We start from the raw sequence: 25,488 nt of genomic DNA on the forward strand, positions 1-25,488 counted from the left end.
ATAACATAAAAAATAAAGTAATTCATGATAACCAAAATAATAATAGGAGTAGGTTAAAGATCAGCATTCATTTTTTAAATTAAATTTAAAAGTCTGCAGTAGTTACTTAGAAGATTGGCAAGTTTTACAAATAACATCACCAAGCATTTTAGAGAGAAACACAGCCGCATTAGAATGGAGTCATTAGGCAATACATTTATTTTGAAGCCAATTAACCTTTTGTCAGAGAAATGTCGGAGCTGTAATGGTTTCAGCAGTGGAGGTCAGCCTGTAACAGAGGCACGTATGACAGCGATTACGCTGTCTGACATATGCTGGAGTCTGAGAGTACAGCCATGGAATGAGAATCTGCCTTCGTTTGTATTCCGCTCTGCATTTTCAGGGAGCAGGCAATCTTGACCTATCCATTTAGGTAATTAAAGCTTCTATTTGGAAGTGTCCTGCAGGAAGGTGAAATTTGGGGGAGATAAATGGCTGCTGCTCACTGTATCCAGCCACTTCCATCATTTGATGGACTGCCTGAAACAGGCTGCATTGCCAAGTCCTCATAAAAATAGAGATGAATTGGGCAGGAGACAATTCTCTAAGGCAAAGCAATTCTGTCATCTTCCTTCTTGCAGCATATAATTTAATTGTTAGCCAAGGCAGACAGCTGACTCAGGGGCCTTTCTCTAATGACTTTCCCACCATCTTCCATTTGCTAGGAAATTATTTCAGTGTATTTACTTGCAAGCTAACTTTGTTTGACAATGAGAGATGTCACTTCAATAGCTCAGCTGGTTGTCACAGCTGTGCCAGGACTTACCTTCCAGGCAATTTTGTTTCCTACGTGACCATGCTCAACAGCAATTGGAAAGTCTCCTCTGTCATAAAACTTGCGAAAAGCTGTGCGTTTTGCTGGTCTTTGTTTTACTGATCCTGCAGGTGGGGGCCCTCTTACCTTAAAAAGAAGAAAGCCAAACAAAATAAAAAACCCCACAGTTTAGTGGTAATACAGTTTTAGAAAAAGCCTAAAGCTTGGCTTAAAAAAGATATAAAAGAAGAATAATACTGATCTCCCAAATTATAGTTTGCTTTCTTCTTTACATGCTACACTTCACTTCTTTGAAAGTACACTTTGATAATGATCCACAGGTTTTGTTAATTGGTTTTTTTTATTTGCCACTTTCAGATTGTCCTATAAAAACTGGTTATATTTTAAAGTAGATCTCTCCATTATCATAGGATTTTTAAGCAAAAATAAAACACCAAGAAGGTATTGACAATACATAGTAGAAGTTGTTGGAAAATTAAGTATTTCTCCTTTTTCTGTTTATTTCTAGAAGTAATTTAACTTGGTGCATTGGTTTAACAAAACCTGGTTTCTGGGGGCAGGAAATAAAAAGAGAGAGCTGCTCGAAACTTCTATGTCTGGCGCAGGGCCATTCGCTGAAAGCTCTGACAATGGGCAGGTTACTAGCCCAATTAGACAAGCTGGTAACGCCTCTGTAATGACATATTTAAGAAAGGAGAAACCTCAAGAAGTTCTCTTTCTTGCTCCCCCTGGGCCCCTTCCTGGAGAGGGCCGCTGGGCCCTTCCTGGCATGACAGCCAGGGCCGTGCCACTGAGGGGGGGTAGGGCCATTCTAGCTCATGCCGGGGGGCTGCTGGGGGCCGCCTGGCCGGACCCTCCTGAGGCCGGGACCGTGCAGCCAGGCCCCTCCTGAGGCCAGAAGCGCCCGTGGGGTGCTGGCAGGGATCACGTAGCCAGCAGTGAGAGACATGGCGAGCAATTCCCCGATGTGGAGCCCGGACGAGATCAGCCTCTCAACTGCAACTTGCAGACACCAGCTTTCTTCCAAGTAAGAAGAAAAGCGAGGACACGTGAGGAAAACCAACATGGCGGCACCGAGGTTAGTGAAAAAAAAGGAGGAGGAGGAGGTACGCTAAGCGCCGGAGCTGAGATTCTCCTGCAAGCCATGGTGAGGACTGTAATACAACAAACTGCTTCCCTGTAATTCATGAGGTGCATGGGGGGGTGCAGAGATCCACACGCAGCCCTTGAAGAAGAGTGTTCACACTGGAGTGCGTGGATACTGAAAAGCTGTAATCTAGTGAAGAACTCAAACAGAGAGAGATGACCCTTGCTTTTAGAGATCGAGGAAGAGAGCCTTTGCTTCCAAACCAGAGCACCTCATCCTTAAAAGACTAAACCCCATGAACTAAAATGAGCCACACTAGGCAGTTGTGGGAAGACTGCTTAACCCGTGGGAGGGATTTCACATTGCAGCAGGTTCGGGCAGGCCGTTGCTTGTCAAAGTTAAAACTATGCTAGAAAAGTCCGCAGAGAACTATCTCCTGTGGGAAGGATCTCATGGCATAGCAGAAGAAACTCTTTTCCTTAAACACACTGAAGAAAGACTTTTAAGAAGTGAAATACTGATCAAAACCCCATGTTTTGTTTCCTTGAGCGGTTGGTAGAAAGAGGGAGGGATTGGGGAAGAAAGGTGTTCTGAAAGTTTGCTTTGGCTCTCATTACCCTTTTTACTTTTAATTCTGTCAATAATAAATCTTCTTTATACAGTTTAAGTTTTTAATCTGTTTTGCCTTAAAAGTGTTTTCTTTTCAATAATCCTTATCTCAACTCGTGAAGTTTTTTTAATTTCACCTCCTCTGCTTAACTATAGCAGAGGAAAATAAGTAAATGTTTTTTTTTTGTGAGTGCTTGGTGCTTAACCAACTTCAGCCTGCGACACTTAATTTCCAACTAATATTACTGTTTGCACATTCTACTGTTTTTTCCTAGTCATTAGATAATGAGATTAGGTAATCTCTTTCAGCATATCCCTTCCCTAAATGCTATGGATTTGGCTTTCATATGACTTCTAGTCCGTCAGTATTGATGGCTGAAGCACTGGAAAGAATGAAGGTCTTTTGCTCAGACCTCTCTTGTCTGTCTGTGAGGAAATTTGATTTTGCTCCACTTAGTTCCTTATCTGAGCTATTGCTGTTTTAGCATATGGCATAGTCTGAATGACAGTCCAATTCCAAAATGCTCATGCTGGAACCTTTTTCTCAGACAAACATGGTAGTAACAGCAACTAACAATTGGCACTACGATAATAGAATTTCAAGTACTTATAAGAAATCTATAGTTTAAGCTAATTAACAAAGCTAATCTCAAATGCTAAAAGAGTCTAAGAGAGCTAAACTAATCTCAAATGTCCTTGACAACTGATTCTTCACTAAGAAACTCTCTAGCTGTGCATCTGGGATAAGAACTTCCTACAATTCTCTGCATGTTTCTTTTGTAAAAATACTTTCATGATTTGCTAGAAAGTCTCATTTTCAAAAAAAGATGAGAGCTTCAATGATCATAAACCATACCCAGTATTTTGTATTGTTCTATTTGTCTTCACTGACCCTTACATTAGTTTCTAGCAGTAAAGACATTCAGCTTTCCAGTGAACAGATTGTAAACTTGCAAATTCTCTGTTTCATTTGGGCTTTTCTGTAATTTAACTCTGGTAACTACAGATCTAAATTTGACTTGGCACATTTTTCCCCCAAAGCGTTTTCACATAATTTTCCACTGGCCAAGGTAGAGAGGTCTACTAGTGATATGCCTACACTGTACTCTCCTATAAATTGCTTCAAATAGGGCTACTAAACTCTGATCTATTGTTGCATATTTCTGTCCCTGATAGACCATGTCCAGCGAAAATAGATTTGATATGCACAGCTGTAACTTTGCTTAGTAAACACATCTGCAGCAGTTGAGAGTAATACTCCAAGAAAAGCATTTCTAACCAATGTAAATAAACCTCCACTTGCTTCTCTGCAGAGAACAATTTGTTCTATGCCACCAGTATAAGTATTTTCACTGGTTTTTTTATGGGTTGATTTTGGTTTTTTTTTTCATTTGAGGCAAGTCTCATAGTCACTGCGCTTTAAGGCCACTGGAAAAGCACCTCTGTTCTTTTGTATATTTTTCACAAACAGGTCTTTCACACATCCTTTAAAACATTATTTTCTGTACAATATTAGAGGCCACTGCTAGATTTTAACTTAAATTATTGTTAAAGAATATGTTGTCTTGATTACATGAGATACAATCTGAATTATTTCTAGCAGATTATCATAATTAGAGGTAGCTAATGCAATCCCAAATTACATCCTCCCTGATACCGAACATTCTCTTCCTCCCAACTCATGTTAGTAAATTTGCTATGAGCATTTTCCTACTGCATGTTACAAATTTTCTAGAAAATACGTTTACATTAATTAAATTTCTTCCTATTCTTTATCCAGGAACAAAGATGCTGGAAGGACTAAAAGTATTTTGGTATCAAACCCATTCTGTTGTGCATTGGCCTTACATGAAGGCTTAGAAGCTCCATCTTAAGTAGTATACCTACTCTGGCCTGCAATCTCAAAAAAAGGTATGGTAGAATTAGAAAAGGTTCAGAAGAGGATAATGACTGAGGGTATGGAATGGCTTTCACAAGAAGAGAATACAGTGTGGAAATTATTGCTATGGAGGAATAAAATAAATATAAAATAATGACATTATGGAAAAGGTAATAAGGACAGATTTTCCACTATCACCTTCAGTAAAAGTATGGGACATTAAAAAAAATCTAGTTAGTAAAAAGTTTGGAACAAACAAAAGTAATGTATTCATGTGCCAAATAGTGGATTTATGGAACTCCTGGCCAAAAGTCAGTATTGGAAATACTCAAAGTTTCTGTACATTCAAGGTGTGACTGGAAAAGTTGATGAAAAATAAATCCATTCAGGTTGACTAAATCCTTATTATCATTAATCATAAATACAATGAGTATTATTTTTCATGTAATACAGTCTTTTTGGTAGATCTCTCAGCCTTACATTTAGTCTCTCGTGGCGACATCACACTGGCACATCATAGTTATCCATTGATTAACTGCCACAGCAGTTAATCTTTTCCAGATGATGAGCTCAATGTTAATAATATAATTTCTTGTCATAGTTTTAAGTACATTATGTTGTACTTTGTACTACTATAATATTTAATTCCATTTCTATTACACCAGTTCTCAAAGGCTTCCACTTCTATCTGTGCCACACCATGATCTTCATCTATTTTAGTAACAACTCCAAACATTACGTCAACTATATATTTCATTATGCAACCCTGATTTTTTCAATGAAAATATTAAATAAAGTTATTCCTGAAACCAAATATTAAGAAGTTTCATTAATAAATTTCATCTATTATCATATCTCTCATTTCAATATTACATGCCATTATTGTCTCGACTTCAACATGGACCTTTTTACCCTCCTAACACATCTAGTACTGTGTAACTACCAAAGTACTGTGTATAGCTGGAGAAGTAGCAGCATACAGAATACTTGAAAATAGTCTCAACAGAGTGAGCTGTTGTTTTTCCCTTTGTCTTAAAGATGCTTTTCTTGTCAGGTTGGTCTGCAATAGGTACAGAGACCTTTAAATACCTGGAAGAGTAACTGACTTTAAAGCAATGAAATGATCAAGACAGGAATTAGCCTAACATCTGTCTAGAACAAAGAAATTTCAGCAATCAGGAAGACAGTGGAACTGTCCCTGCATTGAAGATACAGTAATGTTGCATGACTGAAGAGTACTTTTGTTCTCCTTTACTTCATGAAGACAGCTTGTTTCACTTGTATCTGACAAACCTAGGTTATGAGACCTTTGCTAGAGTGGCTGCATTGAGACAGTACTGCTTACCTTTTGCAAACAGTTTCTTTTCCTTCCAGTCTTCATTACTAGGGAGATTGCCACAGAGCCCTATTCTCTAATGCAGACACCACTTTGGGTCATTCTAGCTGTGCACAGTCTGCCTGAGGAAAAGTTTATGTGTATGATTTCCTCTTTTACTTTTTTGCAATTCCTGATCTAAGCCTGGACCACATGATCTCTACAGGTCTCTCTCAGCTGAGGCTTCTCAGTTGCTAAGTGAAATACACAAAAAGTAATCACAATGCTTTTCTTTGGTATAACGAGTTTTGCCTTCTTACATTTTATATTGTTATAATTACTGATAAAAAGGTCATTCTGAAAGTATTCCATTTACTGGAAAAATAGTAACAAATACTATCTTCTTCAAGCTAATAAAAATTTTTCATTGCAATATAGTGAGAAAGATTAAGATTAGAGTTCCAGTTAATTAAAGGCTAATATTCATGATGGCAAAGTATATGAAGCAATAAACAGATTCTGAGGTTCGTTAAATGCCAAAGAGAAGTTGAAGAGTTTGATAATTGCAAAACTAATTTATTGTAATTCTATGCCATTGAACTATGTGACAAGATAAAAGATACAAGCCATTAAGCAAAAAAGAGAGAAAGACCATATTTCTTTGATTCATGGGCATTGAAAGCCATTTTACAAGGTTGCATTCTTAAACTTTTCAGTGATGGCACATTAGGAAAATGACTAAGAAAAATTATTTGAAGCCAGGTTTAAACAGTGATTAATATTTGAAGACTGAATTTTATACATTTTCTGAGTGTCAAACTCTATGCACACTTGGGGACCTAAACACGTGCCTGTGTAGTACAACTGGCGGATTTGTGAACACTAACACTAGTTTCATGAGCAGTTTAAGTCAAACAAAAACTGGACTGAGATCCTACTGTTCTTATATAACAATTCATGTATTATATAAAAAAAAGGGCAAGTGATGTAATCAAATTTAATAGTTAAAAATATATTTTTTTTATTAACCCAGATTAATGCATTTAGAAGAAAGAAACTACTTCCATTTATTGTCTGCCAAGATTCTTACAAGAAAATTGGAATTTAACCGTAGACTTTTATGTTTTCTCCTCACAAAAATATTTCATTAAATTTATTTTTGAAGCTACAGGGATAAAAGCTATATGACCACTCAGCTGTCTTACCTAAAAAAGGCAGTCTTCCTTGAGAATATAATGCCATATTATCACCTTGAAGAATGAAATCTTCAGAAATAAAACCATAAATATCCATTCTTTGTATTCAAACTAAAAAATGTATGGGTACAAAATTGCACTGTACCCACAGAATAAAGTTTACTAATGCATGCTGTCTCAGGAAGATGTAAAGGCGATGGCATTAAGGAAATGTCTGTGTTACCACTGACAGACTCTTTGTTTCATCCTCCTCTTTTGCTGGTGTTAAACTTGGCTAATGCAGCATAGTTCAACTGGCAATCCACTTATTTTGGCATGGGAAAGATCCTAATTTGATTAAACTGACTGAGGTGGTTAATACATTCTGCAATCATGTTTGGATTTTGTTATGCAGTCATACCAAAAATTGAATGAAAAATTTCAAATGACAGGAGAGTAAGATGTAAGATGTCCCAGTAGGTACTCCTGAGTTCCACATTAATGGCTTTTATTTAATATCAATATCACAGGCATTCAATATCAAACGAATGTGATCCATCAACATGTATCAGATAAAAGCTTTTTATAACCAAAAAGAAACAGGGAGATATTTCTTCAAATGTGCCACTCTTGATATGCTTTAAATGATGCCTAACGTCTAATGCTTAAAAGCTGCTTCTGGGGCTATTCCACAGATCTGGACAACAGATCAAAGCCCATCTCATAGCTTCAAAAGTCAAATTGAGAAAACACAATTTTATGACCCCCAAATGAAACTACTGATAGGTCAGCAAACATTACAAATGCTTCCAAAGCACTAGAACTTGAAAGAAAAATTAGACATGTGATTTTGTACAATGATACTTGTCCTGGGTTGCAGTGTATTCTATTACCATCCCCATCAGCTGTTGAAATCAGGTGGGGCAGTGTTTCCTTGCCTCCTCCCCCCAGACTATCTTTCTGTTAATTGCCCATCATTGTCCTGCCGCCTGACTCAGAGATAACTCCCTCCGGACTATCTTCTGTTAATGAGCCTAATCAACACTTTGCCTCATGACTCGTTACCCCATTGTGAGATGCTCCACCCAGAGGGAGGAACCAAGCATCCCATCGTGGATATAAGCTGAGGCTGAACACCAGAGAGACGGGCTTCCCACTGGATTTCCAGAGGACAGGAGCTACACAGCCACCACTGGACTTCCAGAGGAAGAGCAGACTGTTTCACTACAGGATCACTGCTTCAGAGGACTGCAGCCACCATTCTACCAGACTGCTACCACCACCCTGCCTAACAGGGTGTCAGGTTGTACCTTGACTCTATCAGTTTGATAGTGTTTTCTTTTACCTTTTTTTTTCTCCTTTTCTTTAATTTCCATTAAATTGTTATTCTGACTTGGTGCCTCCCACTGGTTTGTTTTCAAACTAGCACATAATTTGGCGCCCAACGTGGGGCAGCTCTGAGAGAAAGTCAGAATTACAATTTTGTGTTAACGGAAACCTATTCACCATGGTGCTCAGCTTGTCTATGTGGGTACTGTATCTTGCTCTCTATATTTTTCCTCACATGGGGAACTACCTGCCTGTAGTATTACTCCTGTTAAAACCAGGGAATGGTATGAGAATTGCTTTAATGGTTTATTATGTCTACAGCATAATAACCTGTGAGGCGATGAATACCATTTGGAGTATATACTCAGTTTTGTTTGGCTGTCCTAGTCTGGGCTCCTATGTCTGGGATCTCCTCAACAATCGCACCCAGCCCCTGGTGGGAGGAGTAGAGAGTGGTTTCTTCCAGCCTTTCAGGCCAGGCACAGCAGTTTTTGAAAATATTGAATTCCCTCTGGATGTCAAAGACGGCATAAACTTGCTGTCAGTTCTGCTTTGTCTTCTCTGTACAGCCTGCACCATGTACACCATGCTTAGAATCAGAGCTATGGCACAGCATCCTCAGGATGAGGGAGGGAAAAAGAGCAGAGCAACAAACACTGCCCCACCTGATTTCAACAGCTGATGGGGATGGTAATAGAATACACTGCAACCCAGGACATTATCCACCCCTTATTCTATTACCATCTACATTATCCCAAATCAATACCTTCTTAAACTCTAAAACACACACACATATATATATATATATATACACAGTGAAACCTACACACCGTTCTCACCTAAGATTAGGTCTCCTTGTGGTACACAACGGGTTTCCCCATCTTTCTGCATTACCCACCAAGTGCAACCAGGTCCTTGAGCAAAGACAATCCCACGGATGGGTTTGTCTTTGCCTGAGGTGGGATTAATCCAAACAGTCTTTCCTAAAATACCTCTCAGGTGTACCGCAGGGACTCTATCTCCATCCACTGTGTGCAAGGGTTCAGACTCGGCAGGACCAGCTCGATTGATGGACCCTCGGGTATTGACTATCCAGGTGGCCTTTGCTAAGTTCACTTCCCAATTTTTGAAGGTCCCCCCACCAAGTGCCTTTAGGGTAGTTTTAAGTAGTCCATTGCAGCGTTCAACTTTTCCAGCAGCTGGTGCATGATAAGGAATATGATATATCCATTCGATACCGTGTTCTCTGGCCCAGGTGTTGATGAGGCTGCTCTTAAAATGAGTCCCGTTGTCTGACTCGATCCTATCAGGGGTGCCATGTCTCCACAGGACTTGCTTTTCCAGGCCCAGGATGGTGTTCCGGGCTGTAGCATGAGGCACAGGGTAGGTCTCCAGCCATCCAGTGGTTGCTTCAACCATGGTCAACACGTAGTGCTTGCCTTGGCGGGTTTGGGGAAGGGTGATGTAGTCAACTTGCCAGGCTTCACCATACCTGTACTTTGACCATCGTCCACCATACCACAGAGGCTTCACCCGCTTGGCGTGTTTGATTGCAGCACAGGTCTCACAACTGTGGATGACCTGTGAGATGCTGTCCATGGAAAGGTCCACCCCTCGGTCACGGGCCCATCGGTATGTTGCATCTCTCCCCTGATGACCAGAGGCATCATGGGCCCAACGAGCTAGGAATAATTCTCCCTTGTGCTGCCAGTCCAGATCCACCTGTGATACTTTCACCTTGGCAGCTCGGTCCACCTGCTCGTTGTTGCGATGCTCTTCATTAGCCCGACTCTTGGGTACATGCGCATCCACGTGTCGAACCTTCACGGTCAGCTTCTCTACTCGGGCGGCGATGTCCTGCCAAATCTCAGCGGCCCAGATGGGTTTCCCCCTGCGCTGCCAGTTGGCTTTTCTCCAGCGATCCAGCCATCCCCACAGAGCATTAGCTACCATCCATGAGTCGGTGTAGAGATAGAGCCTCGGCCACTTCTCTCGTTCAGCGATATCCAAAGCCAGCTGGACGGCTTTAAGCTCTGCAACCTGACTCGATCCACCTTGTCCCTCGGTAGCTTGTGCAACTCGTCGTGTGGGGCTCCATACTGCAGCTTTCCACTTCCGGTTAGCGCCTACAATTCGGCAGGAACCATCAGTGAAGAGGGCATAACGTCTTTCAGTCTCCGGTAGCTCATTATATGGTGGGGCTTCCTCAGCACGAGTCACTTGCTCTTCCTCTTCTTCAGAGGATAATCCAAAAGTCTCACCTTCAGGCCAGTTTGTTATAATTTCTAGAATCCCAGGGCGATTCGGGTTTCCAATACGGGCACGCTGTGTGATGAGGGCGATCCACTTGCTCCATGTGGTGTCGGTGGCATGATGCGTGGAAGGAACCTTTCCCTTGAACATCCAACCCAGCACCGGTAGTCGGGGTGCCAGAAGCAACTGTGCTTCAGTGCCAATTACCTCTGAGGCAGCTTGGACTCCTTCCTAGGCGCCATAGGTTTCTGGAGGATGCACATTCCTGAGTACAGCCAGATCGTGAGCCCTCTCTACCTGGTTACCCGCAAGAAGAATGATTTCCACTGGGGCCCCGAACAGCAGCAAGCCTTTGCCCAGATCAAGCAGGAAATCGCTCATGCGGTAGCCCTTGGCCCAGTCAGGACAGGACCAGAGGTGAAGAATGTGCTCTACTCTGCAGCCGGGAACAATGGTCTGTCCTGGAGCCTCTGGCAGAAGGTGCCTGGTGAGACTCGTGGCCGACCACTGGGATTCTGGAGCCGAAGCTACAGAGGGTCTGAAGCTAACTACACTCCCACAGAGAAGGAAATCTTGGCAGCCTATGAAGGAGTCCAAGCTGCCTCAGAGGTAATTGGCACTGAAGCACAGTTGCTTCTGGCACCCCGACTACCGGTGCTGGGTTGGATGTTCAAGGGAAAGGTTCCTTCCACGCATCATGCCACCGACACCACATGGAGCAAGTGGATCGCCCTCATCACACAGCGTGCCCGTATTGGAAACCCGAATCGCCCTGGGATTCTAGAAATTATAACAAACTGGCCTGAAGGTGAGACTTTTGGATTATCCTCTGAAGAAGAGGAAGAGCAAGTGACTCGTGCTGAGGAAGCCCCACCATATAATGAGCTACCGGAGACTGAAAGACGTTATGCCCTCTTCACTGATGGTTCCTGCCGAATTGTAGGCGCTAACCGGAAGTGGAAAGCTGCAGTATGGAGCCCCACACGACGAGTTGCACAAGCTACCGAGGGACAAGGTGGATCGAGTCAGGTTGCAGAGCTTAAAGCCGTCCAGCTGGCTTTGGATATCGCTGAACGAGAGAAGTGGCCGAGGCTCTATCTCTACACCGACTCATGGATGGTAGCTAATGCTCTGTGGGGATGGCTGGATCGCTGGAGAAAAGCCAACTGGCAGCGCAGGGGGAAACCCATCTGGGCCGCTGAGATTTGGCAGGACATCGCCGCCCGAGTAGAGAAGCTGACCGTGAAGGTTCGACACGTGGATGCGCATGTACCCAAGAGTCGGGCTAATGAAGAGCATCGCAACAACGAGCAGGTGGACCGAGCTGCCAAGGTGAAAGTATCACAGGTGGATCTGGACTGGCAGCACAAGGGAGAATTATTCCTAGCTCGTTGGGCCCATGATGCCTCTGGTCATCAGGGGAGAGATGCAACATACCGATGGGCCCGTGACCGAGGGGTGGACCTTTCCATGGACAGCATCTCACAGGTCATCCACAGTTGTGAGACCTGTGCTGCAATCAAACACGCCAAGCGGGTGAAGCCTCTGTGGTATGGTGGACGATGGTCAAAGTACAGGTATGGTGAAGCCTGGCAAGTTGACTACATCACCCTTCCCCAAACCCGCCAAGGCAAGCACTACGTGTTGACCATGGTTGAAGCAACCACTGGATGGCTGGAGACCTACCCTGTGCCTCATGCTACAGCCCGGAACACCATCCTGGGCCTGGAAAAGCAAGTCCTGTGGAGACATGGCACCCCTGATAGGATCGAGTCAGACAACGGGACTCATTTTAAGAGCAGCCTCATCAACACCTGGGCCAGAGAACACGGTATCGAATGGATATATCATATTCCTTATCATGCACCAGCTGCTGGAAAAGTTGAACGCTGCAATGGACTACTTAAAACTACCCTAAAGGCACTTGGTGGGGGGACCTTCAAAAATTGGGAAGTGAACTTAGCAAAGGCCACCTGGATAGTCAATACCCGAGGGTCCATCAATCGAGCTGGTCCTGCCGAGTCTGAACCCTTGCACACAGTGGATGGAGATAGAGTCCCTGCGGTACACCTGAGAGGTATTTTAGGAAAGACTGTTTGGATTAATCCCACCTCAGGCAAAGACAAACCCATCCGTGGGATTGTCTTTGCTCAAGGACCTGGTTGCACTTGGTGGGTAATGCAGAAAGATGGGGAAACCCGTTGTGTACCACAAGGAGACCTAATCTTAGGTGAGAACGGTGTGTAGGTTTCACTGTGTATATATATATATATATATGTGTGTGTGTTTTAGAGTTTAAGAAGGTATTGATTTGGGATAATGTAGATGGTAATAGAATAAGGGGTGGATAATGTCCTGGGTTGCAGTGTATTCTATTACCATCCCCATCAGCTGTTGAAATCAGGTGGGGCAGTGTTTCCTTGCCTCCTCCCCCCAGACTATCTTTCTGTTAATTGCCCATCATTGTCCTGCCGCCTGACTCAGAGATAACTCCCTCCGGACTATCTTCTGTTAATGAGCCTAATCAACACTTTGCCTCATGACTCGTTACCCCATTGTGAGATGCTCCACCCAGAGGGAGGAACCAAGCATCCCATCGTGGATATAAGCTGAGGCTGAACACCAGAGAGACGGGCTTCCCACTGGATTTCCAGAGGACAGGAGCTACACAGCCACCACTGGACTTCCAGAGGAAGAGCAGACTGTTTCACTACAGGATCACTGCTTCAGAGGACTGCAGCCACCATTCTACCAGACTGCTACCACCACCCTGCCTAACAGGGTGTCAGGTTGTACCTTGACTCTATCAGTTTGATAGTGTTTTCTTTTACCTTTTTTTTTCTCCTTTTCTTTAATTTCCATTAAATTGTTATTCTGACTTGGTGCCTCCCACTGGTTTGTTTTCAAACTAGCACAATACTGTATCTTGTTATTGCCTTGAGACACTACAGAAAGTAAGTCATAAGCTGCATGCAGAATTACTCTATTTCACCACCTCAGAAATGTTATTTTTGATTGGAGAAGAGATAAGCTGTTTCTGTAAGACAGATGTGCTCATGTTATAAACTGCTCTACAGCACTTTGTTCTTGAAATGTCCTTCATCTCTTATTCTCTACTGGAATATAGTGTAACTATTTCACATAATTTAGATTTCTCTCCTGATGCTTGCCAAGAAATTTTCTTTGATGCAAAGGGAGAAGAGTGACAACTGCTAATATATTTCTCTACTAACACAGTTCTTTCCTTCCAGTCCAGATATAGTCTTGCTCTGTTAGTTTCACAAAGCTTTCCAGTGCATCAATTGCACTAAATCTGGAAGCCTTCCGAATTTTTCCTGATAGCTATTTTACTCTGTGGCAGGTTTTTTTGTTTTCAGTGCTACTGTTGCTGATAAAGATATTTATTAACCTGCTAAGATATCTGGCCTTTTTGCAGGAAAAACTGATGAATTGATTTCTTTGATGTTAAATTCAAATCATTCCCTCACAAGAGAACACTAGCAGGAAACAAATAGTTTTTAATTCCTATCATATGCAGTTGAAAAGGTTTTAACAATCTCTGCTTGTCTGCTTGGCATATAGGTAAAAAAAAATCTTCCAAGAAGAGGTAAAATTTTCCTTGGTGAAAGAGTCAGTTTTGTCTCATACCAGAAGTCAAATTTGTAGGATGCAAGTGAAAAGGAGCACTCAGAATATTTCTTCACAATGCTGACAGTAGCTGGGTTGGTAATGTGAAGGGACAAATGTGTCTTTCACAGGTCATAATGCTTTTACTTTCATAATTTTGTTATTTGAAATGCTTTTCATATTGGCAAATGCAAGATTAATCACTTTCTGTGGTAACTGATATTCCCCAGATAGTTTGTTTCAATCTCCATAACTACCTAGACTGTTTGTTTGCAACCCGTCTACTTGGAATATAATTTTTCATGCCTAAAAGTAATGATAAAGTTTTATTATATGGATGTTAATAATTTCAGAACAACTGGAAGTTATACTGTTATTGAAGGCTACTAAATCTGCACGGAAATACATTAATCTTGACCAGAACATATGAAATATTTAAATAAAAACTTTGAACTTTTTAGCCTGTAGAATACTATTACCATTTCTATTTATTGAATATAGCTGTTCCTCATACTGAAGCTCTTAAGCAGCATCTTTAATCCATACACCATTGTTACTGTAGGCTAAATCAATCTGCCCCATATTCAGGGCAGTGAGAATTCTGTGGTCTCTTTGAGGTCTAGAAGATATGGGGGACCCTTTTGTTAACTTTAAAAAAATTCTTTACATAAAGTTATCGTCTTCATACCTTTTAGCACTTTTTATTCTGGCAATCATATGTTGATATTTTTTAATCATCAGTGACAAATTTTAAATCTATCCAGTGTCAAGTCCTATGCTTTTCTTTTAGAATTGTTCCACTTATGTGTGCTATGACTTAAGAAGTGGCTTAAATGCTATTTAATTGCTTATTTCCTTAAGACCTTTACTGGAGCCCTTCCCCCCCTTTTTCTTTCCTGAAATATCTGAAAGTAATGTACCATGAACTTTACCATGATTCTTTAATAGACTGTTTGGGAAGGAGTTGATAACTATTTGGACATCATGATGTCTCAGGTGTGAAGTACAGCTAGATTAACTCATGTTGAATGCCAAAGCCTGCCCCATTTTTTAAAATCTTACTATTGTTTTTTGCGATCAATTATTTCTGTCATGCTACCAAAAATGCCTTAAAATATTACAAATCTTTCTTTTCAGTAAGCTGATTAGACTGGAGAGTACTGACAGGGGTTTTGGGGCTTTTTTTGCCATATTGGAAAGGAGTCTGAGACACAGATTCTTTTTAGCATTGTGATCATTCACTGCCATAGGCTGTCCATAGCTTCAGCTGTAATTTCCTCAGTTTCTTTCCACATAAGATAATTAGACCTTAAAATGTCACTTCAGCAGCTTGCTAGCCTTCCTGTCCTATATATTTATGTGATTATAGATTCAGCTAGGCATTTTTTTCATTATTGCATACATCTTTTATTCCACTTACACTTGAAATAACACAGAAGATTGACCTAAGCTTTTCTATGGTTCACAGGAAGATTCTCAGGGATTTTTTTTTTTGCATAGGAAGGCATATTCTATCTAGCTAGTCAAAACATGATTTTTAAACAGTTTGAGAGCTCATTTCATTCTTTACACTCAAAGCATCCCCACAGCACATGTAGAGCTTTTTCCTTCATCTTCCAGCAAATATGACCAACTATCTATTTTCTTTACTTCATCATGATTATTTCTTCTTATTATACTCATCATCTCCAGAACTGATTGCTAGGGTGCTAGCGGAGCAGAATCTCAACCTTCCCCAGTTTTGAGCTTACCAGGAAGCATGAAGATATTCTTAGGTGAAAGACAAAGGACAGGAAAAGGGCATATAGTATATATTATTAGCAAAGTAGCCTTAACTACCTAGACATTGAACACATAAAACTTAATGAAAATTTTCATTTCTTGGTGATTTGAAGAGCCTAAAAAATTAACAAGGATCATTTTTACTTAGAAGAAACTGAAAATTATGCATAATGTGCAGAATAAAAGTGGTTCTTTTAGACGTTATACCATTTCTCATTCAAATTATTTCTAATTCATCTCATTTTCTTGTGTTGTAACATATACATTTATACTCAGTTCAGTTTAAATTGACACCAGCAATTTACTGTGTACAGACTCCTTACACAACAAGTGGTGTGGCAGAAAAAGAGAGAACACATTATCTATGTGACTTCAATGTACTAGGATGCTTTTTTCCTAGCATCTTCTGATGCAGTTTTATATGGTATATATGGTATTCTGAGCAGAGACTGGAATGAAGGTATTTAGCTTCAAGGGGAGTGCTCTAATCAAGTTATTTATATCTTATTTCTTGTACGTGGTTCTAGAACCCTTGAAAACATTGTTTTAGTTAAAAACATATCCTAAATGCATCAATTGCAGTGCTATAACTGAAAAAATCTAAGACTTTCATAGCGCAGATGAGTGTCAACCTCCAGGGCACCAAAAGAGGACACTAGCTATTCCTGAAATTTATCAAAGAAATAAAAATACCAATATAAATTAAGGTGGAACTATGATGAAACTGCTCAACATAGCATCTAGGAAAGGGAATTAATAATAAAACTATTAAAAAAAACCTCCCAAATGCAAAATTGTATCAATATTGTACAGGTACATCAAAGTGAAATATTACTGTCTCCATACATTAGTCAAAAGTAATTGTTCTAAAAACCCCACAACTCACAACTATGCACATTAAGAGTTGAAAAGTATACATTATGGACTAGAGTGATAAATAGGTTGCTTACTAACGTTGGTAATTAGCAATAGGAAACTTTCACTGGGCATTTTTTTATTTATTGACTCCCAGCTCCTTAAGGAGGACCAGAGTGCATCAGAAAATCTAGTGCCACAAGGAAAAAACTGCTACAACTACACAGAACAATGCAATACAAAAAAAAAAAAATGTTTTTTGAGTTTCACTAAACTTGGAAAGTAGGCAGAGTGTCTCAGGGAATCATATTCTTTGTATGCTTAATATAGTTTCCATTATAATTTCAATTGCAATTATAATTATAATTACAGAATCATTATCACCACTTTGTAAGAACAATAAAGGATAAAAAAGATTGTATATTGATAGATTTAAACACTTCCCAAGCAGACAAGAACAAGTATACAACATATGCAAACCATATAATTTATAGTAAATTTGGATATAATGTGGCAATGAAGAAAAAGTCAGCTGTGTTAGCTAGTATATAAATCTGATGCCAAACATACCCAAGGTGTACCCCTTGGTTACGGGGAAAAAAAATCAACAAAACATCACATTCCTCCTATCAAAAAAGCTGGGATGCTGATCACTTTGCATAAGTCTTTCTTTCAAGGAGGAATAGCACCATTGACTTCAGAACGCAGACATGCAGTAGAAGGGTGAGCACAACATCAGCTTAAGGCACAGATACTAGAAAGCTTGTGTGTATACATTTCAACAGTTTCACGACTGGGCATAAGCAGCAACGATTGGATAATTTGACTATATGTGTAAGTATCTTCTTACCTAGACTGATTTTTTTTTTTTATCAAACTGCTAGGATTTTAATTAAATGAATCACAAATTCTTGGTTTCACACAGAGTATTTTTCTGTAGCTCAAAGAAATTGCATAGGCTGCTTCGTCCGGTAACCTTGCCGGCTTTGCTATTAGATCTCAGCACAGCAACTGATGGAGAATGCAGGAGACCTAGGCTGTAATTCAGATGCAACAGCATTTATTTGCCATGCTACTAGATGCAATCCTTGTATATTAAGCTTTTTTTTTTTAAAGAGCTTTGACTGATTTATTCAAATTTACATTTTGACAGAAAGTTCAGATTCTCTTTTTCTGAGACACAGCTGGACTATAAACGGCTTCAATTATTTGTTTGGAGCTTCATTTCCTAACACAGGTACTCATGTCTACTCTAATTTTGTATATCCTTGCCTCTCAGACTAGCATCTCTAAGTGAAGAGAATTAATTTTCGAACTCCCAGTTTGAACTTCAAGACATAGAGATCATATTTTAAAGACCATGCCAATCAAAGTAAAAAAATTTATATTGTTTTAATTATAAAAAACAGTATTTTAAAATAAATCAACCTGTAGGAAAGGAAAACAGAATTCCAGTAAAAGTTTCAATTTTCAGTATCACAAAGTATAATTCTGTTGGGACCTGGCAGACTCTTGAGATAAGATAGAAAACATAGAAGAAACACAGTTAACATGATCTAGTTGTAGATGGAGTTAAGGGAAAAGGAGCTAGATTTTTAAGTGGCAGAACAGAAATACAAATAATTTTACTCCACATAAGTTGCAAGAGAATCAATTAGAAAAACCATAAGAGCTTGTCAGAAAGCAGTTCTTCCATGAACACAAATGAACAAGAATTATGGCTCTGAGACATGGAAGTTTTTAAAATTGTTTTCCTTTGCTCTCACTGCACCATTTTTCCACATACAATGAAAAAAAAAAAAAAAAGAAAAAGAAAAGAAAAAAGCCTTCATTATTATGAAAGAAGCTTATCCAATATGGAGAAATGAAGGACTGTTTGAAAAAGCATTGAAAACAGAGTTCCAATAGATGTGACGTTCCCCCTCAGTTTCGAATCTTTATGACTTTTTTCAACATACACAGCAATTTTGCTGGGGGTCATTTAAACAAATCATCTTTCAGTGTCCATCATGCTGCTAGATATAAATACAGACACTAGGATGAAGACTGCGAGGTATCTGGCTATTCTGAACAACATCATAGAGTTTGCTGTCATAAAGCTACATAGGTCATTTTTTTCTGTCAGAGGAGCCAGTTTTCAGTAAGCTAACATGGATACCAAAAGATAACTGGCAATTTGAGCATGATTCTCTACCTGGCAAAATTTATTTTAATTTTCATAGTTTTCTCCACCTTTTTGGGTAGAAGAAATGCTCTTTCCAGTAAAGAGTAAAAAGTGAAGTTGAAACCCCAGCAGTGACAACTGGAAACTAGCAGTAAAAAATTAGGCCTCATCCATCTTTTCTTGAACTCATTCAGCTTACCACAAGATAAGCACAAGCATGAGTTCTTTACAGAACTGAGGATCAACAAAAAAAGAGACCACAGTAATAGAACATTATGCATTAATAATCATTGTAAAGATACTTATGATTTGTTTCTAACCCATTACAATTGTTTATTTTCTTATTAGCTCTATTTTCCTTGACAAATGCAATCAACATATACAGAATCTAGCAACAAGATTTGTAGATAGGGTGAATAACATTAGACTAATTTACATAACCAACAAAATCAAAATAGAAGCTCTCCTTCAGCTCTGTAACAGAAACTGCAACTTCAAAGTTAAACAGAAATTGATAAAAAAACCTGACAATTTTATTTGATATGTATCAATTACACAATCTCAGAAAGAAAAGATGGCTGGCTAATTGTGAAGTAAAAATTTGAAAGACTGGTGAGCAGTAACTATTATTTACTTATCAGATTTATTAACCTTTTAAGAAAAATTTAATTTTGAATCATACAGCATTTGACAGTTCAGCTGTCAACTGAGAGCAACTAATAATAACATTGATACAAGTCAGAATAAAGTACTGCATCTAATAATAGAATAGAATCAAGAAATCATTAAGGTAGGAAAAGATCCCTGAGATCATTGAGTCCAACCCTTAACCCAGCACTTCCAAGTCCACCACTAAACAATGCTCTTAAGTGCCACATCTTCATGCCTTCTCAATATTTCCAGGTATGCTGACTCAACCACTTCCCTGGACAGCCTGGGTGAAGTTTTGCTCATATCCAATACAAACCTCCCCATGTCCAATCTGAGGCTGTTTCCCCTTGTTCTATCACTTCTTACTTGGGAGGAGACTGACCCCCACCTCACTTTACCTTCCTTTCACTTTCCTTTCTCTGTAGAGGGTGATAAGGTGTCCCCTAAATCTCCTTTGCTCCAGACTAAGCTACGTGCTGATAGTTTTTAATTTTACTGGTTACAAACATTTAGCTCAATTTTTCAATCCTTTTTTTCATATTGAATTCTCTACAAATTTACATGAAAATGGTTTCTAATAAGGTGTATGGACAACGTTTACATTTCTGGGACACTTTTTTCTGTGAAAAAGAACTCTAGTGCAATGAAAAATTGCTTGTTACCCATCCATCTAACAAGAGCTCTCTTGGTGAATTTATGAGATTACTGAAAAAAAATGAAAATCTCCAGCTGATCATATATTAAATTTTGTATTTTATTGCCCAGGTACTTGCAATCTCACATTTTATTTTCCAGGACAAAATAGCCACAGTTGTAAGTTACTCTTCAAAGTCTTGAGTACAGTGATTCTACTCTGAATTATGCTTTCTTTTTCAAAAGAAAAGATGGTCTTCCAAAATATGGCTGACTTAGATGGATTGAAGAGACTACTTAGAAAGTCTACCTAATTCAAACTGTGTTTTATTATAAACCAAATAACTCCATTACAAATTAATTGCCAAATTGCTAAAAATATTTGCACAAGAAATCAGTACAATAGATAAGAGTGAGGGAATTCAGATAGTCTCATAAACAATTTTGAAACATGAGACAGTAAACTCATTTAAACTCATTGAGCAAATTACTTGCTATGAATTATTTCCTTTATTCCTGAAAAAAATGAGGCTCTAAAATTTCAGGTTTATGTGATCAGTCAGCTTTTGCTTTATATTTATCAATCAAAATACTTTCAGCTAGTAATAAAAGAAGGAAGAAATTAATCATATGGTTACTGGTAAAATCACAACTTGAAAAAAATCTCAACAAAAGATACTTAGGATTATACAGTGTTGCCACAAAAGAAAACTACAAAGATGCGCAGGCAGAGCATGCAATTAGAAAAATCTGATTTCCAGAATTAAGCCAGATTGTAACTGGCATAATAAAAACATTGATGTCAGACACTGGCATCTGCAATAATAAAGGGTATTAGAAAGGATTAAAGAGGCTGTAAGAGATTATCAAACTAATCACAGCTGATATTGGCACAAATCAGTTATCAGAAGCCATATATTAAAATCTTTAGATATGTCTCCTTCAGAAACATGAAGTCCTAATATCTCAAAAAATAAAGAGAAAAATGTATATACATAATAAACCCCAGCATTTTGAAAACCTAGTGAGGTGCCAGTGGAAAATCCACTTTGAGGCCAGTTCAATGCTGAAAAAAAGGAGGGTTCCCAGCATCTGAAAGGACATAAGATTTATTTGCTATCTGTATTCATCTTTTTATTCTGTCCTATTAAAATAGATATTTTATCATGTCTTTTGTTGTCAGGCCTTTCTTACTGCGATCCAGAAAAAACCTATACACCCTCTCCCTACGTCCCCCAGATGGGTTGCAGAACAGCTGTCATCCAAGGATCATTAGCAGGCAACCAGATTATCAGACTCAAGAGCACCTACATAAAAAACTCTAAACGTTCAGTTGTCAGTTTTCTTTAGATCGTCAATGAACAGAATCTACTGCTGAAAGAATATGAAATAAATTTTGAAGACGTTTACATATATTTTTAAAAATTAAAAAAATGAAAAAGGCAAAAAAAGGTGCAATTAGCCAAAAGAATAGTAACCAAAAAATATGGTTCCATGCACAATTTTTTGGTGAATTTTCCAGTTTCAACAGATAAGAAGAAACAGAGAGAATGCACTCATAAAGATACAGCTTCTGTGAAGATCAAAACCATATTGAGTAACTGCATAGAGAATTCAGAAAAAACAAAATTAGAGCAATGACAGAGCTCGATGACAGGTAAAACCTATTTTCAAAACTACTGGAAGTGTTGACATCTAAAATCTTAACAGTAACTACACCTCAGTGACAAAATAACTTTGCTCAAATAAACATTAAGTTTGCTTAAAAATGATGCAAAGATAAACCACCCCTCAATAACTCTAATAATATATTTTCGTATTTCTTTCTCACGTGTTTTTGTCTTTTAACTCTGGAAGAAAAGGGTCATTATCTATCACACTGACCAATAAATTGGATTAGACATAATGAAACTGCAGACAAATTGAATCAGAGTAAAATACTCTCACATAGGGACAAAGACTAAATGAAAATAAAACGTTAGTAATTATCACTACGTGATAGATGTATTTCCATACCATTTCTGTAGCTTTCTGAGAATAGTCTGCCAGAATATTCCTCCAAACTCTTCAGTTTTCTGTTTCAGTGAAATAATTATCTTCAAATATTTCTATCATGTGCATAAGATGCATTTAAGATTTTTAAATCAATAACAGATACAATAACTTTGAGCTTCTCATCTTGATATGGTTTTATACAATGCCATCAGCAGATCCTGCACTTTTACTATGGCTTCTAGTGATAATGTGCTATGAATCTGCAATTACACCATTAAGAATAGTACAGTAACACACATTTTTCAAAGATTCGAAAGCCATACAGATAAGGTAATCTCAGAAAACAAAGAAGTTACCCTTTCTCTGGCTTGCTTTGTTTTCACTTATGGGAAGAAAATGATCCACAAAGGAATTATTAGTAAAATTTTATGCTGTTTAACACCTTAGTATTTCTGCATGCTAAGGAATAAACACAGGAACATGACTGTAAATAATATCTGGTGTTGAGAAACAAATTATTGTGAAAATCAAATACGTGACCACAAATCTTTGCTCTGAGGCAAAGGCAGCATAAAGTTCCAACTAGTTTTAGAGAATGACAGAATATGCAGAGTTGGAAGGGACCCACAAGGATTATCGAGTCCAACTCTCAGCCCTGCCCAGGACAATTCCCAAGAGTCACATCATGTGCCTGAGACCATTGTGTAAATGTTTCTTGAACTCTGTCAGGCTTGGTGCTGTGACCACTTCCTAACTGAAAAACATCCCAGTGCCCAAAATTGAAGAAAATCTTCCCCTAACATTGCAAAAGCGATGATTGTTCTGGAATCAGCAATGTTGCAGTAATTATTATTGATATTGATATTATTCATGTGACTGAAACTGCCTGAAATGCAGTGTTCTGATAAACACTCAAGACTGGATAATTGTGGTATGATTGATTTGTGCCTTTTCTTCTCCTCCTACATCTTCATTGATTCATTAGTTTCATGGGGCTTGCAGTAGCCAAAGCAGGAAGGGAACATGGAATATTGCAATAGTATTGTGATATAAACCTGGAAGTTTATTAAAACAGCTTAAAGACATTTTAATTAATGAATAATAAATTACATTTTTACAGGAAAAGTACAGGAACTAGAAATGTTCACAGTGATTTTTTGAAAACTGCTCAGAAAAAAACAACACTTTTATGCTAAAAAAGGAAGAATACCTAACCTGGGGTTATTCCTAAAAACCCAATCATGACTGGGAGATGAGTAAAATCTAACAAAATAAACAGATTAAAATTCCTCTGAAAAAGCTATTTCTAAAGAGAATATGCGAGCCTTAAATAATCTGATAGCAATATTAGAGAAAATACTGAGAATGTTAACCTATTGAGAAATAGATTATTTCCTAACAGAAAAAAAAAGCTAAAAAAAATTGAATTATCCACGAAACAGTAAATATGGGGAAGAGATACAAAATGAATTAAATGCTTATCAGCGTAATAATTTTCCTGCTTTTAGTTAATGACATTGAAAATACTGCATGATGTCCAGCACTCAGGAATATGTACCCCAGTGCATTAGGAATGGAAAAATAAAAAAAAAGTATTTAACTGGATAATGACAACAGCATAGAATAAATAATAGACTACAGAGGTATTCCATACAGTATATATTATATTGCAAACTATATCACAAAAGAACTATGATGAATGTAAAACTTCATGAGAAAGAAAAAGGGAGAGAGTGCATACACACAGCCTGAACATTTTTGCCCAATACACCTGAATAGTACACCAAGTGAAAACTGAATGTATCACAAAGAAGTAAAGAGAACCAAGGATCCTCTAGAGGATAAAGAATTCATTCTAAATATAATGGGTTTAATAAAGAACTAATCCTAATAGACCTTTTTTTAAATTTTAGATGTGATTATAGAAACGCTTACACATTGGACCCTTAGCTCCATTGCCTGAAGCAGGAAATCATGCCTGCCAGTGTATCTTCGAGGGATCACTGTCAAGTGCAAGCTTCAGTAGTGGCTTTGCTATCACAACATTCCTATACAATGAGCTGATCTAACATCTCACCACTGCTTAAAGGTAGAGTTTCCTTTTTTGCCACTCCCTGCTACCCAGCATACACTCCCAACATCTGACTTTTACTGGGTGACATGTTTGTGAGTGTTCCCTGAGCTGAGTCCTCTGAATAATTTGATAGAAATCTAACCTAGGAGAAAAAAGTTGATAGTTTTTTGCTGGCTGAGCAAGCTAAATCACCTTACTCTAGTGTCAGAGGAACAGGAGAGATGACACAAGAAGAGAGGCTGCAAAATGAAGACCAGGGGAGAAAAAAAAATTATAAGCAATCAAGATTTCTAGGCAGTAGTAAAGTGTTATATGAGCTCACCTGCTCATGGAACCATACCTGCAGAAAAGAGAATTTACTGCTGCTTTTGGAAGCTGGTGGAAATGTTTCCTGCAAGGTGCACACACATTAATGAGCAGGTTGTCTCCTCCACTCTGGAACAAGACAACTACAAAGAAACTCAATCTATGTAACACTTTGGAGAGCTCAATAAATCATCTGGATGCCCCATTAAATCCTATTCAAAATTGCTAATTGCCTGAACTCTATCTACTCCAGTAAATATTAAAAGCTGGCTCAGTAGTTCTGAAAGAAATTTCGTTGAAGCAAGGGGAATTAAATGCTGTGGGCTCTGGACCAAGTCTGCAGGGTACATCACTAACACCCATCTAGAGCCGGAGATTTTCTAAAATATTTCATTATGCACTAATTAGTCTAGAACCATTTTTCCTTTTAAAGTTCTTTCACCTTAAGTCCGTATGGTAACACACCTAGGAGGGGACCATTCATATAAAGATAATTTTTCTATAATAATTATACTTTGGAAAAATCTAGAACGCAAACAAAATCAGGTAAATATTCCATTTAAATATGTCTTGCATAAATATGTTTTGCAGTATAATGGATTTACACATAATGCAAGAAGTTATCTTCATGACCTTTTTCCAACTGCTGATATTATATATGAATAAAATAACTTACATACAGTCTCTACAAGCCTTGTTTAGTCCATGATATACAAGGCCACAGCCCATTGCTGCTTACCACTGCTGTTACCACTCTCGTGATAGTAATAGATAATTTTTGTTCATTCCCTTCTCATTCTATGAGCTTTACAACACATAGACCCTACTCTGCACATTTGGCCTGCGCTTCCTGCTTGCAGACAGTATAACCTTACATTGAGCTGTCAAAAAATACATTTTTTGGAACACATGTAATAGTTCAAACAGGCCATATAAGGAA

At 38.6% G+C, this 25,488-nt stretch overlaps 1 protein-coding gene across 1 annotated transcript in view; it reads right to left on the reverse strand.

Moving 5' to 3' along the window:
* The window catches only part of PACRG (parkin coregulated), a 230,931-nt gene that overhangs the window by 174,915 nt on the left and 30,528 nt on the right, over window positions 1-25,488 (reverse strand). The window contains exon 5 of the mRNA XM_032102476.1: window positions 806-940. Coding sequence (XP_031958367.1) covers window positions 806-940 — 135 coding nt within the window. The remainder of the gene's footprint in view (window positions 1-805; window positions 941-25,488) is intronic.

This window comes from Corvus moneduloides, chromosome 3, assembly GCF_009650955.1.
Source record: "Corvus moneduloides isolate bCorMon1 chromosome 3, bCorMon1.pri, whole genome shotgun sequence".
Classification (NCBI taxonomy): domain Eukaryota; kingdom Metazoa; phylum Chordata; class Aves; order Passeriformes; family Corvidae; genus Corvus; species Corvus moneduloides.